Source organism: Dunckerocampus dactyliophorus, chromosome 3 (genome assembly GCF_027744805.1).
Source record: "Dunckerocampus dactyliophorus isolate RoL2022-P2 chromosome 3, RoL_Ddac_1.1, whole genome shotgun sequence".
Lineage (NCBI taxonomy): Eukaryota > Metazoa > Chordata > Actinopteri > Syngnathiformes > Syngnathidae > Dunckerocampus > Dunckerocampus dactyliophorus.
The window spans coordinates 35,980,686-35,997,433 of record NC_072821.1 but is presented as its reverse complement, the minus strand read 5'-3'; the positions used below and the strand labels follow the sequence as shown (position 1 = coordinate 35,997,433).

The window sequence follows — 16,748 nt, the reverse complement described above, 5'->3', positions numbered from 1 at the left end:
TCTCAGGCAAGGCACTGTGGCGGTAAGGCACCCAATAGCTGGTTTGCCAACGGCCAATAAAATAGAAGAAGAAGAAGGCGGAAGTTAACGCAGACGACGACGCAAGGTAGATGACGAAGGCGTCAAAATGTAATGGATTCAAACCATCGAAAGAGTTGATAAAGGAGAGACACATTACGACTACTGACGACTTTTCTGAGGTGTTGGAACGAACGATGGCGTCGGGCGAGGAAAAGCTTTCTAGAACAAGGGAGGACAACGAGCGGCAACGACTGGAGGTTTGCACGACCGACATTGTGCCACACATTCAAGGTATGTTTACATGTTGTATTTAATCCTTTAACACTATTAGTATGGTTAATTTAAGGAGTCAAGGAGACTGCATGAACGAGTTTTAATGTTAAGCAGTACTCCACATACTGTAATGCAAGATGGCGGCCGATGTGTACTTGGGTGACCATATTGTAATGCCCCTGGTTGTGGGGAAGGAGAGACTCACGTCGCCGATGCACTTCAATCGCTTTATTCACAGCGGAGAACTTTGCAACAGTTCACATTCACACCAGGGCTGCTGTAGGCCACAACCCACGCCAACATCCACAACAACTCCAACTTTCCCCCACACTTCTCAACACCCCCACCTCTCGCTCGTGACGTCGCACCGCCACTTTCCAAGCCCCGCCCCTTAAAGGCCCAGGAACACAAGTCACAGATATTACACTGCCCCCCTCTCTAATAAGCCCCTCGCCCCGAGGGGTCAACAACAAAATCCCCAAACCTTGGCGGCCTCCGCCTCTGTCTGTGTGGCCGGCCCTGGCTTGACTCCTGTGCGCCTCCCCTTGGCGCCAGCGGCTGAACAAGAACAACTGTGGTGGGACCCGGTGAACTTGAGTCCACCCCACGTCCCAAGCCAGCTGGTGAAGCAGGCTCTGCCTCGAACTGGGGAACATCCCGGCCCCTGTAAGTTGCCAACCGGTCCCGGTGCAGGGCAACTCTTCTGCCTCTAGGGGGAACTGCAACTCTGTAGACTACTTCCCCCACCCGCTCTAGCACCCTGCACGGTCCATCCCAATGACTGTCTAATTTAGGGCAACGTCCTTTTTTCCGTTTGGGCGTGAAAACCCAAACCAGCTCACCCGGCTGAAAGTCACGCCCCTTGCTGCGCACATCATGGTTCCTCTTCTGCCTCATACCAGCCTTCTCTAGCTGACCTCGAGCAAAGGCATGCGCCGCTTCCAGCCGATCCTGCAACTTCCGGGCATACTCCAGTCCCGGCCGGTCCTCTGCACTGCCTGGTGGCCTCCCAAACGCCAACTCCGCCGGTGTCCGGATCTCCCGGCCCAACATCAACAGGGCAGGAGTACAGCTTGTGGAACTCTGGACTGCTGAACGGTAGGCCATCAACACTAAAGGAATGTGCCGGTCCCAGTCACGCTGATGGTTAGAGGTGAGGATGGCCAGCTGCTGCTGCATAGTGCGATTAAACCGCTCCACTAGGCCATCACTTTGCGGGTGCAGGGGCGTGGTGCGAGTCTTTTGCATATCCAGACGCTCACACAGGGCAGCGAACACTCTGGACTCGAAATTCCTGCCCTGGTCACTGTGGAGGATGTCCGCAGTGCCAAACCGACTAAACATGCCTTCCAGGAGCGCATCTGCCACAGACTCTGCTTCCTGATCTGGCAGCGCATATGCTTCCGGCCATTTAGTGAAGTAGTCCATTGCACACAGCACATACTTGTTCCCTCTGTCCGTTTCAGGAAAAGGCCCCATAATGTCCACGGCTACCCTCTCCATAGGCGCCCCGACCCCTTGCTGCTGGAGTGGTGCGTGCGACTGGTCCTGGGGCCCCTTGTACGCTGCACACTGGTCACAGCGCCGGCAGAAGTCCTCCACATCTCGTCGGTGCTGACCCCAGTAGAATCCCTGGCGCAGCCGTCTGAGGGTCTTTGTGCTCCCGAAATGGCCTGACCCGGTGCCTCCATGACATGCTCTCAGCACCGCCTCCCTGAGAGCTACAGGCACCACCACCTGCCACCTCTCTTCCCCAGTCGCTGGCTCCTTCCAAGCACGCTGCAACACGCCATCCTTGATGCGCAGCACTGCAAACTTGCTCCACAGGCCCTTTGTGCCAACCGACAGTCCCATCGCGCTCTCCCAAGTTGGCCTCCTGCCACTCTGGACCCACTGTCGCACCGGTTTGAGATCGGCGTCCTCTTCCTGCTTGACCGCCCACTCTGCAGCATCCACTGCCTCCAGCGTGCAGCATGACGGTCCACCAGCTGTTTCATCACCGCACAGCTCCTTTTCTCTGGCGTCGCGCCGGTCGCAGTAGCTGCAGCCGTCCACAGCACACGGCCGCCGGGAAAGGCCGTCAGCGTTAGCATGCCGAGTACCTGCTCTATGGATCACACTGAAGTGGAAGGATTGCAGCTCCTCTAACCATCGCGCCACCTGGCCTTCCGGTTCTCGGAAGGTCATCAACCACTGGAGTGCTGCATGATCAGTTCTAATGGTGAAGGGCACGCCACAGAGGTAGTACTTAAAGTGGCGTGCAGCCAGCACAACAGCCAACAGTTCACGCCTGGTCACACAGTAGCGTCGCTCACTTTTATTGAATGTTCGGCTGAAGTAGGCTACCACCTGTTCACCTTCTGGCCCCACCTGCGATAACACCGCCCCCATGCCGACATTGCTAGCGTCCGTGTCCAGCACAAAGGGCAAAGCTGGGTCTGGAGCGGTGAGGACAGGAGCGTTCGTGAGGGCCCTCTTGAGGTTGGAAAACGCCTCCTGACAGTCTGGCGTCCATGCGAAGGCCTGGCCGTTCTGGAGGAGGCGAAACAAGGGTGCACCGATGCAGGAAAATCCCTTCACGAACCTCCGGTAATATGAAGCTAGGCCCAAGAAACTCTTGAGCTGCTTTTGGTCTCTCGGGGCCGGCCAGTCTCTGATGGCGCTGACTTTCTCCTCCAGTGTGCTGATACCACTCGCATCCACCTTGTGGCCCAGGAACGCCACCTCTCGCCGCATAAAATGGCACTTCTCAGGATGCAGCTTCAGTCCAGCCGCCGCAATCCTCCCCAACACTAGCCTCAGGGAATCTAGTGCGGCCTGGAAGGACCTCCCATGGACGAGGACATCGTCCAGGTACACTAAACACTGCTGCCTGGGAATATTTGCAAGCACAGTGTCCATCAGCCGCTCAAAAGTCCCTGGTGCATTGCAAAGTCCGAAACTCATGACCTTGAATTGCCAGTGCCCCCTGGTGGTGCAGAACGCGGTCTTTGGTCTTGACTCAGGGGTGAGGGGGACCTGCCAGTATCCACTGCGCAGGTCGAGCGATGAGAACCACGCGGACCCCAACACCAGGTCCAACGTCTCATCAACCCGAGGAAGCGGGTAACAGTCCTTCCTCGTGACCTTATTCAGCGGTCTGTAGTCCACACAGAACCGCGGCCGAGAGCTGTTCTTCCTGGGGACCATCACAACGCCTGACGCCCACGGACTGTCAGAGGGCTCGATGATCCCCGCCTCAAGCATGGCCTGGATCTCTTTATCAGCCGCCTCCTGCCGGACCATGGGCAGGCGACGAGGCCGCACCTTCACTGGACGTGCGTCCCCAGTGTCGATATGGTGTTCAACAAGATGCGTGAGGCCCACCTCATTTTCATTGAGGGCAAAAATGTCTTTAAAGTCCCACAGCACTCGCCACAACTGCTCTTGCTGACCAGCATCTAGGCCAGTGCAGTTCTTTTCCCAGATGGATCGGATTGGCTCCATCCGGTCCTCCACAGTAGGCAGGCTGGGTGGCACTGCCCCCCACTTTGGACCAAGCCTCTCAGGGCTACCAAACTCTACCCGTCTACTCGCCAGCTGCTGTGGTGTCGCCCCCCTCTGGCGACGGGACCTCTTCAGGCGAGCGGACTCTGCCCCTGTCAACGACGGCTGCTCTGTTGTCGCCCCCCTGTGGGGACGGGACCTCTTCAGGCGAGCGGACTCTGCCCCTGTCAACGACGGCTGCTCTGGTGTCGCCCCCCTCTGGGGACGGAACCTCTTCAGGCGAGCGGACTCTGCCCCTGTCAACGACGGCTGCTCTGGTAACGATAACACCGCCCACCTGTGCGGATCAGATGGGGTCTCACTGTGCACCGCGATGTCTGCAACCGCGGTGTCAATGGACGCTGCTGCAGTCCGTTGAGTGGGGCTGATAAGCTTCACACGCTGACCCCCTGGCAGGATAATCACTGCAGCTCCCAGGTCCACCACACAACTTGCAGCCTTCAGGAAGTCCCGGCCTAATATGCATGAGTCGCACACATCTGCCACCCAGGCCACAAAGGACTTAGAGAGACCCCCTAGGACAAACTTGAACTTCCCTTTTCCTTTCATCTGGGCTGTCTCCCCGGTCACTGTTCTCAGCCTTGTCAAGGTTGGCTCTATAACAGTTCCCACTGGAACGATGTCAGACCTTACTATCGTGGCCGAAGAACCAGTATCCACCAGGGCCGTGCAGGCAACATCTCCAATCTGCACACAGACATGACAGGGGTCTCCCACCTCCGTCCAGCCCACAGCCACAACAGCTGTATCGTCAGTGTGCTGGTCCCTGCACGCAACCCCCGCGTCTGCAGGCGGAAGTTCCCGGTTGACCACTGAAAGGGCCCGTGCCATCCGGGCTACACGGGCCCCTTCCCGTTTCCCCACGCGTCTTTCAACTTGGGGCAGCGGCGCAGCAGGTGACCTGGTTGACCACACCCCCAGCAGGTCATGGGGCGCGTGCGTCGGTCACCCCCTTCCTCACGCTGGGCTGAACGGGCCATTACTGCACAGACCAGTTCCTCCACCCACGGCGGCCTTTTCTCCATCCCTTCTGCCACTATCGCAGCCGAAACAGGGTGGGACGGCGTCTGCAGCGCCCCCTTGGCTGCAATCTCCCTCTCCATGGCGAGCGCAAGGGCCTCATCCAGAGTGGTGGGGTGGGCGAGCTGGACATGCAGGCGCAGCTCGTCTGGTCTCAGTGCTTGGACGAACTGGTCACGAATCAGCTCGCTCTGGATTGAGCCCGGCATCCCTGCATATGCGCGCCGACCCAGGGCCTCGATGTCATGGGCGAGGCAACGAAGCTGCTCACGTGGCTGACGCTCACGGTGCTTGAATTCACAGCGTGTGGTGTCTTTAACATTACACACCCCGAAACGCCTGTGCAGTGCGCCCACTAGCGTGCAATAATTAAGCCTCTCTTCCGGGCCCAGCAGCAGTAAGCAGGACGCAGCGTCATCTGTCAACGATAATGCCAGCAGCACCGCCTTCAACCTCTCAGTCCAGCCTGCTGCATCAGCCACAAGCTCAAACTGTGCCTTATAGGCTTCCCAGCTCCCTTTGCCAGAGAATTTCAGTGCTTTCATAAGGTCCCACATGTGCTGATGGGCGCCGCCATGTTTGTTCCTCCCCGTGTCTTGACGCAGCTCCAACATGGCCGCCGCGCTCTCATTTTGGCGGGAAACGCCGGAGTCATGGAGTCCGTGCTCCGCGAACTTTGTCTCATGCATGCTTATTACACACTCGCCGTCTTCCTCTTTCACCGTCGGTCGAGCGCCGAACTCACCAGGCATTTCAATCACGCACTGGTCAGCTCCCTCCTTCACCTTCGGTCGAGCGCCGAACTCACTGGGCATGCTCCCCCCACAACAGCGGTCGTGCAGCGGGGTTGAAACCGAAACTTCTGACACCAATGTAATGCCCCTGGTTGTGGGGAAGGAGAGACTCACGTCGCCGATGCACTTCAATCGCTTTATTCACAGCGGAGAACTTTGCAACAGTTCACATTCACACCAGGGCTGCTGTAGGCCACAACCCACGCCAACATCCACAACAACTCCAACTTTCCCCCACACTTCTCAACACCCCCACCTCTCGCTCGTGACGTCGCACCGCCACTTTCCAAGCCCCGCCCCTTAAAGGCCCAGGAACACAAGTCACAGATATTACAATATTTTCACGACTGAAAACCAAGACACAATGAAATACTCGATACTTGACGTTTACTCAAAGATGCCTTATAATTTCAATACATTTAACGCCAGGGTGTCCACAGTGCGGCCCGGTGGCCGTTTGCATTGTGAAAAAACTGCAACAAGAAAACAGGCGTTTTACAAGACTAAAGTCAACATGTTAAGAGAGAAAAATTGTAATTAACGAGAAAAAGTCGTAATTTTAAATTTAGTTTAGAATAACGTAATATAATGAGGAAAACTAACGTCATTTTAGTAGCATAAAGTTGAACTATAAAAAATTAGACTTTTTTTAAAGTCATAATTGTGTCAGTTTGGTCTGTCTCATGACTGCACAAACTGGACGTTCGAGCATTACCCTTGCTCACTGGGTCTTTAGCACCGTCAATCAACCTGCACACATACGTCCATCTCCAGGCGTGCACTCTGAACTTTGGTCCGTCATTTTTTACACGTCCGTGTCAAACACAAACAACAATAACAATTCCTATTGTTACAATAATATGAGAAACAAAGTAAGATTGTAATTTTTGGAAAATTAGGTTAGGAAAAGTTATAATTTATGGGAATAAAGTGATAATATTATGAGAAAAAAACTTGTATGAAGAAAAATTATGTCATTATAGTAACACAAAATTGAAATATTAAAGAAAGACATTTTTTAAAGTTGTAATATGCGAAACAAACAAAACAAATTAGTTTGTCCTTTTTGGAAAATTAGGTTGGCAAAAACTTATATTACTGGAATTAAGTTAAAATATTATGAGAAGAAAATTTACAAGAAGAAAGTTGGAAAATAAGGGGGAAAAGCAGGAATGAGGAAAAAACTGTTGTAATTTTAGAATAAAGTCAAAATAAAAGAAACTTATTCTAAAGAGGGGGGAAAATTTTTCAATTTTACGAGAATAAACTCATAATATGAGAAAAAATAATGTCATTTTAGGAGCATAAAGTTTAAATATTAAAGAAAAAACATTTTTTTTTAAGTCATAATATTGTGAGAAACAAACAAAACAATGTTGTAGCTTTTTGAAAAAAAGTTTGGGAAAAAGTTATATTATGGGAATAAAGTTGTAATTTTTAAGAAAATCTAAGAAGAAAGACAAAATAGCTGGAAATAAAAAGAAAAAACCCCCAGCAGAAATGGGAAAAAAAAACTGCTGAAAATTTCCGAGAACAAAGACTAAATATTATGAGAAAAAAAGTTGTATTCTAATGAGAAAAAATATATTAAAATATAAAATATTTCACGTGAATAAACTGGTAATATTATGTGGAAAAATAATGTCATTTTAGTATTGTAGAGTTTAAATATATTTAAAAATATGTTATTTATATTTAAAATGTTATAAGTTGTAATATTTTGAGAAATAAAGAAAACAAAATAAAGTTGTAATTTTTCAACAATTAGCTTGGGGAAATAGTTGTAATATTATGGGAATAAAGTCAAAATATTGCAGGAATGAAGCCATAATACTACGATAAGAACATGCTTTTTCACATATATGACAAAGCTGAGATGCAGGTTTTTCTTGAATACATAAAACTTCTTAGCATATCAACATGTGTTGCTTTACAAAATACCAAAGTTGCATCCTTTGCGTCCTATTTTTGATTTGATTAGATTTGATTTGAAATATTTATTTCATTCAAATATTTTTCATGTATCACAGTTTTTTTTGACTGGTTATTGTAAATTTAACCCAAGTTTTTTTAAGATGGAAATCTTTTGTGTCCTACAGATGTCCGGCAGCTGTTTGTTCTTCAAGAAGAACTTCCCCCTCGGCCGCAGGGGGGGCGCTCCACTTTGAAGCAGGAGGATCCACAGCCCCCCAGCGTTAAAGAGGAAGACAAGGAACGCTGGTTTGTTCAGGAGGGAGAGCGCCTTCTGGGGCAGGAGGATGATTGCCACGGACTGTTGCAACAGACCATTGTCTCTGTGAAGACTGAAGACCATGAAGACAAACCACCTGAGACCTCACAGCTTCATCACAGTCCAAGTGAGCAAAACAGCCCAACAGTCCAATGCAGTGGAACCTTATTTAGCGTCATTGATCCACTCCAGAAGGTCCGGCCGGCTCTAACCGAAACGTACGCAAACCAAATCCATTTTTCCCATAAGAAATCATGTGAATCCAATTAATCCGTTCCAGAAAGCCAAAAAATGTTAACACAAAACACATCTTTATAGCTTTACATACAGAAAGCAATTCAAATGCAAAATTTTAGTGTATATATTTTTAACGTAAATCGAAAAACGCGCTAACCATGGCGTATGCCAGGGATGTTCAAAGAATGGGGGGGGCATTCGTTGTTTTTTTTTTTTTTTAATTGGCCGTTGGCGGTACATTCTAGAACTATAATTTAACACGAAAAAAGCCATCAACTGTAAAAATGTTAAAATTAGCAGTAATTTTACAAGAATAAAGTCAAATATTAAGTGAAAAATATAGTCATCTAATGAGAAAAAGTCGTAATTTTATGAGAATAACTTGGTAAAGGAAAAATCACTTCATTTTAGTGACAAACTTGAAATATTAAAGACAAAATATGTTATTTTTTAAAGTAGTAATATTATGAGAAATAAAAAAAAACAACAAATAAAGTTGTCATTTTTTTAACATTATGTTGCTGAAAAAGTTACAAGAATAAAGTCCAAATATTATGGCAAAGTTATAACTAAGAGAAGAAAAATTACATGAAAAAATTTTGAATAATGGGAAAATGTTAAGAAATGTTCTAATGAGAATTTTTTTTTACGAGAATAAACAAAGAAAAAAAATTTAGTAATAAATAATTCCTTTTAGTAGCATAGTGTTGAAATGGTAAAGAAAAATACATTATATTTTCAAAAGGTGTAATATGAGAAACAAAACAAAATAAAGTTATACATTTTGGAAAATTGGGTTTTGGAAAAAGGTTATGGGAATAATGTCAAAATGTAGTCATAAAGCCAGAATATTTTATTTATGAAGATTATTTCAGAAGAAAATTTTAATATTTTGAAAAAAAAAATTGGGGAAAAAGCAAAGAGTGAAGTTGATTAATAATATGCATTTTCACTTACAGTGTATATGACAAAGCTGAGATACAGTTTTTTTCTTGAAATATAGTATATATATATATATATATATATATATATATACACACACACACACACACACACACACACACACATAACTTCTTAGCATCTTCACAAAATATCTAAGTGGCAAAGTCGCATCCTTTCATTTTTCACTGTGGCCCTCACTGCAAAAGTTTAGACACGCCTGCCGTGCGCTAACCGAGGTTCTACTGTAGGTACGTTGAACGTTAAAAAAAAAGCGTGTCAGCTGCGCAACAACACTTCCTCTAAACATCACTTCAAGATAAAAGCGCGTATACGTTTTTTTAGCGCATTAAGATTACAACTCTTGAATGAAACATGCGTGTATAAATGCATCAATGATACGAGGCAGGTATCTTGCCCACGCATATTTAAAAGCTCGTTTTTGTCCCGCTTGAGAAGCAACCTTCTGATCAGCTTGAGGACAAGTCAACACCATCCTAAACTTGGTGTCCTGAAACCATAACCACAAGAGCCAAGGCAGAAATCCTTTGTACAAAAAAAGACCAATACATGGCTTTTGAGACGTCACCGTGTTAAATATTTCACATGAATTCCTACTTCTCCTGCAGGCGTCCAACAGCTGATTGGTTGTCAAGAAGAACATCCTCCTCAGCCGCATGGAGGGAGCTTCATTTTGAAGCGGCCCCCGCATGTTAAAGAGGAGAAGGAGGAGCCAGAGGACCCCCACTTTGAATTGGAGGAGCCAGAGGCGCTCCGCGTTAAAGAAGAAGAAGAAGAACTCTGGATCACTCAGGAGGAAGAGCATCTTCTTGGGCAAGAGGAGGCTGATCTCACCAAGTTGCAACTAACTGGTATCTTTGTGAAAACTGAAGATCATGAAGCCAAACCACTTGAATCCTCACAGCTTCACCACAGTCCAAGTGAGGAGAAGAGAGAGGCGGAGCCTCCGAGCAGCAGCTCAACTCAACACATGACAACAGAAGCTGATGGAGACCACTGTGGAGGATCACAAGCAGACAACCTCTTAGCTCCACTATCAGATAGTGACGACACAACGTCACACTCTCCTGACACTGATGATGAAGACTCTAAAGCTGATATGACATGTCACACTGACAACACACGCTTTAAATGTTCTCACTGTGGCAAAACATTTAATTGCCGTAGTCATCTGAAAAGACACGTGAGGGTCCACACAGGAGAAAAACCATTCATGTGCTCAGTTTGTGGGCACACGTTCTCTCGAAAGGCAAATTTGAAAATACACACAAGAATACACACTGGAGAGAAACCCTTTTCCTGTTCAGTGTGTGGTAGAAGTTTTGTACAAATTCAGTGTTTGAAAATGCACATGACAGTACACACTGGAGAAAAAACATATTCCTGTTCAATCTGCGACAAAAGCTTTTGTGACCGAACAAACCTTTTAAAACACATGAGACGGCACACAGGAGAGAAACCATACTCCTGTTCAATCTGTGGTAAAACATTCTCTGTTAAGGCGAATTTGCAAGCACATACAAGAACGCACACCGGAGAGAAACCATATTCCTGTTCAGTCTGCAGCAAAAGCTTTTGTCAACGATCGACATTTGTAAGACACATGAGAATACACACTGGTGAGAAAGTGTTGAGTTGCAGTGTGTGTGGTGAAAGATTCTCTTATAAGTACCAGCTTAACAATCACAAGTGTGCTGCTGACAACAGCAGCAGTAAATGAAGCTGTACGATTTGAAATAAACTGTTAAGAATTTGTTGATGCACGATCGCTTGAGTGGCAGTTGGTCGTATCAGCACTGTGTTCTTTACAGTCCTTTTTTGTGTTTTTTTAATGTTTCCCTCTTTTTGTGTGTTTTTACTTTTTGGTATCAACCCCTACGGAACTGTGCGGCCAGGGTGTCATGGCAATTGTATATTTTACCTGTAGGTCATTTGATTTTAGTACTAGTCATAGTTTATGCTCTAACATACACATATATGTACGTCTGCTAGTTTAGTAGGAGGCCTCAGGGAAGACCCAGGACACGTTGGAGAGACTACTGTCTCTCAACTGGCTTGGGAATGCCTCCGGATCCGCTGCGAGGAGCTGGATGAAGTGGCGGGAGAGAGGGAAGTCTGAACTTTCCTGCTTGGGCTGCTGCCCCCGCGAGCCGACCTCAGATAAGCGGATGGAGATGGATGGATGAATGGGTCTGCTAGTATAAACGTGTCTTACACTAGCGTGCTACAGGATGTAACTGCTGTAGTATGATTAACACTCCAAGGCTAGAAGCCTTACCTCCAAAACAAAAATCAATCCCATGTCTACGGACTCTTAACAAAATTTACACCCCTCCTTTTCCCAGATAAAGTTTACGTATTCCTCTGTTCCTTTCCCTAGCAGGACACATCTATCAGTCTGCCATGAGTTTGCATCAACCGTCTTCTTCTGCAGAATGAATTTGACAAAAGACAGATTTGTCTTTGAGCAGTTTTCTTCCTTCTTTCCACCGGTGCTGAGATCAATGTTTGGTAACAATGTGGTGTCAGAAGCGGGATTGCTCGTGGGTCCGTGGCTGTCCTGCAGAGTAGGAGCGCTCCGGAACCAGTTTCCACCTCTATCTTGACAAAAATCGTTTCAGATGAGGGGGCCCAACGTGTTGCAGGCCAGGTATGTAAGAACAGGAACAATTTAAAATGCCTGGTGAGACTTCAAATTTGTTTCACTAAGAATTTATTGATCCACATGGGAAATTGCTTGGTTGTACATATTATATATGAAGCGAAATACAGTATGAATAAAGTACAATACAATAGAAAAAATATAAGGCAGGGTTGTCCAAACTTTTTCCAGCGTGGGCCACAGTGAAAAATGAAAGGATGCAACTTTGCCACTTCGATATTTTGTAAAGCAACACATGTAGATATGCTAAGAAGTTATTTATTTCAGAAAAAGGTGCACCTCATCTTTGTCATTTTTTTTTCACATTTGTTGTTTTAACTTTTTTTTAACTATATATATATATATATATATATATATATATATATATATATATATATATATATATATAGTCATATATATAGTCATATATATAGTCATATATATTGACTTCTAATATTATGACTTTATTCCCATAATATTTGGACTTTTTCCCCAAACTAATTTTCCAAGAATTACATTATTTTGTGTTGTTTCCCATATTACCAACTTTTAAAAATGCCTTTTTCTTTAAATTGCATGTTACTAAAATTTATTTTCACAAAATTCCAACCTTTTTCCCTTTTAAAACATTTTTTAACATCAATATTTTGACTTTATTCTCAGAAAATTACAGCTGTTTTTTTTGTATTTCTGCTGTTTTTTTTAATTCTCCAAATATTTCAACTTTCTTCTTGTCAATTTTCTTACCATATTTTGACTTTATTCCCATATTATAACTTTTCCCTCATACTAACTTACAACTTGAGTTTGTTTTGTTTGTTTCTCATTATAGTACAACTTAACAAATGTTTAAACTTTACGCTGCTAAAATGACATTTTTCTCATACTATTACAAGTTTATTTTCGTAAAATTGCAACTTCTTTTCTTGTCACGATATGACTTTCTTGTTTTGTCCACGTTCAGGAGCGCATGGGTTTCCTGAGTTTCTGATGGGGTTTGGATGGGGTCAATGTACAGTATATATTGTAATATTATGACTTTATTCTCATTATAACTTTTTTGCCAACCTAATTTTCCAACTTTATTTTGTTTTGTTTGTTTCTCGTAATATTGCGACTTTCCAAAATATTTTTTTTCTTTAATATTTCAAATCTATGCTACTAAAATTACATTATTTTTACATCATAATATTACAAGTTTATTCTCGTTAAATAGTGGCTTTTTTTTCTTAATATTTTGACCAATTTCTCATAAAATTGTGACTCCAAACACAGGGGTGGAGTGAATCATTTTACAGAAAGAACTTTTCGAGCAACTACTTTGAAATAATACACAGTACTTTCAGCATGTACCATCAAATCATTTTTATTGCATTTAAATGGTGGAAGCATACTGACACTTGCCACTTGGCCCAGGTTACCATTGTAAAAGAGAATTTTAATCTCCAGGAGTTTTAGCCTGGTTAGATAAAGGTCTAAACGATGTCATATTTTTATTTCAAGTCCTGCAGCTTCATTTATTGCTGCTGTTCTCAGCAGCACACTTGTGATTGTTCAGTTGATACTTATATAAGAATCTTTCGCCACACACACTGCAACTCAACACTTTCTTCGAAGTGTGTAGCCTTGTGTGTTTAACCAATGCTGAACGTCCATGAAAACCCCTGCTGCAGATTGAACAAGAATATGTTTTTTCTCTGGTGTGTATTCTTGTGTGTCTTTTCAGGCAATCCTGCCGAGAGAATCTTTTGTGACAGACTGGGCAAGCAAAAGGTTTTTCTCCAGTATGTGTTCTAGTGTGTACTGTCAAATGTATCTTCTGAGAGCATCTTTTACCACAAACTGAGCACACAAATGGTTTCTCTCCCTTGTGCGTGTTCATATGACTCTTCAGACTACGCCAGTGTTTAAAAGTTTTGTCACAGTGAGAGCATTTAAAGTGTTTGTTGTCAGTGTGACATGTCGTATCAGCTTTAGAGTCTTCATCATCAGTGTCAGGAGAGTGGGACGTTGTGTCGTCACTATCTGATAGTGGAGTTAAGAGGTTGTCTGCTTGTGATCCTCCACAGTGGTCTCCATCAGCTTCTGTTGTCATGTGTTGAGTTGAGCTGCTGCTTGGAGGCTCCACCTCTCTCTTCTCCTCACTTTCACCTTTGTCTTCATCATCGTCATGCTTCACAGGGACACCAATCACTGGGAACTCCTTCTGTCCTTCAATATGCTTTCCCTCCTGACTGATGCTGTGATTCTCCTCTTCTTCTTTAATGTAGGGGGGCTGTAGCACCACCTCATCCTCTTTAATGTGGGGGGGCTGTGGCTCCTTCACTTCCTCTTTAATGTAGGGGGCCTGTGGCTCCTCCACTTCCTCTTTAATGTAGGGGGCCTGTGGCTCCTCCACTTCCTCTTTGATGTAGGGGGCCTGTGGCTCCTGCTGCTCCACACTGAAGCTCCACTCATGCTGCTCAGGGGGAAGATTTTCTTCGCTGATGTCTTCAAGACACAATAAGACAAGCACATGCTTGTGTAGGTCAGAATCAGGTGGTGAAATGACCCAGGAAACTACCAATGGTATTGATTGTAAAGTAAAATATCAACACAATGCTTTGGTGAGTGTGCCAGCTTTGTGTAAACATGTTAATACTAGGGCTGTCAAAAATAGCGCGTTAACAGCGGTAACTAATTCATTTCATTCTTTACGTTAACATTTTTAGCGTAACTAACGCATGCTCATTATGTCAAGCCATACGTCTTTGTTATGACAGCAGGCGGTGTAGTGTTCCCCCACAGTCACACAAAGTCTGACGCTCTTTTGTAACTTTATTCTGACCTGAACACACCAACAGCAGTGCAATTACAACACCATATATGTATCTCCCAATTCACAAAACACATCTCTAGTCCTAGTCTCTAGTTCATTTGGAGCTGTTAATACTAGGAGTGCTCCGATCGATTGGCCACCGATCAGTATCGGCCAATTTCCGTGAAAAAGCATGGTATTGGCATATGCCGATACCTGCTTTATAAAAGCTTTAGTTTGGTGCGGCATTTGGGGGGCGGTCACTTGGCAGGGTGTGATGAGTTTTCGCGGCTCACGATGTGATCATCAGACGGGCGGCGGATCATTAGCCAAAACGCGGGACATGCGCCCGTGTGTGCGTGGCACTTGGATGTCTAAGACGAAAAGTGGTTGGCTTCGTGGGACTGGATGGCCGGCCGTCGGTGGTGGCGGTGGAGGACTGCCTGGGGGTCCTGACTCCTGCTGGAGCGCCGTCAAGCTGCTCGCGCATCCAAAGTCTCCTTAAAGAAGGCGCCTGATCATCTAAGTTTCAACAGTGATTTTGAAAAAGTAAGTCAAATATGTTTTTGTCTAAATTTTATGGCTCCCCTATCATATCATACGGCCCAGGGGTCCCCAACGTGGTACCAGGGAGCCCCCTACGACCGCATGAGGCACCTGCAAACCTGCTTTTCATTCAGGTTTAAAATAATGTGAGAACACTCGAAAGAAATGCATTCTGAGATAGAAAATGTGAGTTGTGGATACCAGCATTTTGTCAATGTTCTGGTAAAACAAGCATATTCGCTTTGTTTGGGTTGAAATAAGCTATGAAAATAAATGTTACAAAAATGAGTAGCTCTTGGCCATTTTCAAAATGTTGGTGACCCCTGATACAGGAAATAGTACATTTTTAAATTTATACTTAATGTACATGATCGGTATATCGGCCGATTTCACTCATGGATGATCGATATCGGCAGCATAAAAACTTGACGAGTTAATACATAAAAATATTTATGTAATTGTGTAATGTCATTTATGATTTGGTTTAAAAAATACAGTAAAAATGGGCATATTTCACACATAGTTGCTAATGGTGATGAATCATGACTAATTAAGTGAAAAACTGTGATTAATTTGATTTAAGTGTTTAATCACTTGACAGCCCTAGTTAATACACATTGTTACAAACTGAGAGGCACATCAACCTCTTACAAATGTTGCGTGTCTGAAACTCTCATTTTAATGAACAATGTCAAAAAGTGCATCATTCTCCCAAAACAATGCAATGTAAAGTTAGTAAACGTGTGAAGGAAAGAATGAAACAAACCTGCTGTAGGTAGAAAAACTTGAGGCTGCTTGAAAAAAGCGTCCAGCAGTTGACGTTGTCGCTCGTTCTCCTCTTTTGTTCGAGAAAGTTCGTCCTCGTACTCTGCTATCGTTCTTTCCAACACTACAAATATTTCTTCTACAGCCGCAGTTAGTCGCTGATCCACCAACGCTCTCAGCATTCGTACTTTACACATTTTCACACAATCACAACACTTTACACTCACACTCGATCTGTGCTTAATAATGTGTTGATCTCTGCTGCGTCCAGCAAGCTAAGCTAGCCTGAGAAGCTTCAAATTCCACTCAGGCGAGTTAATCCTGACAGAGATAATTAATAATGTGTATTTTATTTCATAATCTGCAAAGTGTATACTAAATAAAAAACAAAAGCAGTAATTACTGTTTAGCCGAACCGTCTTGCGGCCTTATTTTCCTTTACCCCTTTTTCCATTTCCGGCAGACGAGACACAAGCTCGTACATTCTAGCATTACTGCCTCCCTGCGGTGAGGTGGTGTCATTACACGCTTGACCCATTGATTCTGGGATTGTGGTCACTTTTAGAAAATGTAAGCTCCCCGGACTCTCTCATTTTGCATACACACGATAGTTTTAATTTACAATGATTGGCTGTTGTTGTTTTTTAAATAATTGAACAGCATGGTCGATGAACTTGTGAACTGTCTCCGTTTACTGCTTTTCTGTCAAACTTTTTCCGCCGAGGGCCATATGCTGAAAAACGAAAGGATGCAAAAGCCATTTTGATATTTTGTAGATATGCAAATAAGTTCTATGTATTATATTTCAAGAAAACACTGCATCTGTCATATGGTTGAAAAAACTACTATTAGTAGCAACCTGTACGCTTTTCAGCACCCCCACATTAAACAGGAAGAGGAGGAACCATATACAGTATT

The 16,748-nt window shown here is 44.7% G+C and overlaps 2 protein-coding genes across 2 annotated transcripts; one reads left to right on the top strand and one right to left on the bottom strand.

Moving 5' to 3' along the window:
* Positions 1-77: 77 nt before the first annotated feature.
* LOC129178228 (zinc finger protein 260-like) lies at positions 78-11,163 on the top strand. Its single transcript, XM_054770245.1, has 3 exons — positions 78-312; positions 7,754-8,011; positions 9,690-11,163. Exons 1-3 carry the CDS (start codon positions 111-113, stop codon positions 10,799-10,801), a joined length of 1,572 nt encoding a protein of 523 aa, XP_054626220.1. The 5' UTR covers positions 78-110; the 3' UTR covers positions 10,802-11,163.
* A 1,047-nt stretch (positions 11,164-12,210) lies between these two features.
* On the bottom strand, positions 12,211-16,268 carry LOC129178265 (zinc finger protein 287-like). The gene is made up of 2 exons (XM_054770319.1): positions 15,832-16,268; positions 12,211-14,212 (listed from the first exon to the last, which is right to left on the bottom strand). Exons 1-2 carry the CDS (start codon positions 16,025-16,027, stop codon positions 13,236-13,238), a joined length of 1,173 nt encoding a protein of 390 aa, XP_054626294.1. The 5' UTR covers positions 16,028-16,268; the 3' UTR covers positions 12,211-13,235.
* Between the last annotated feature and the right edge of the window lie 480 nt (positions 16,269-16,748).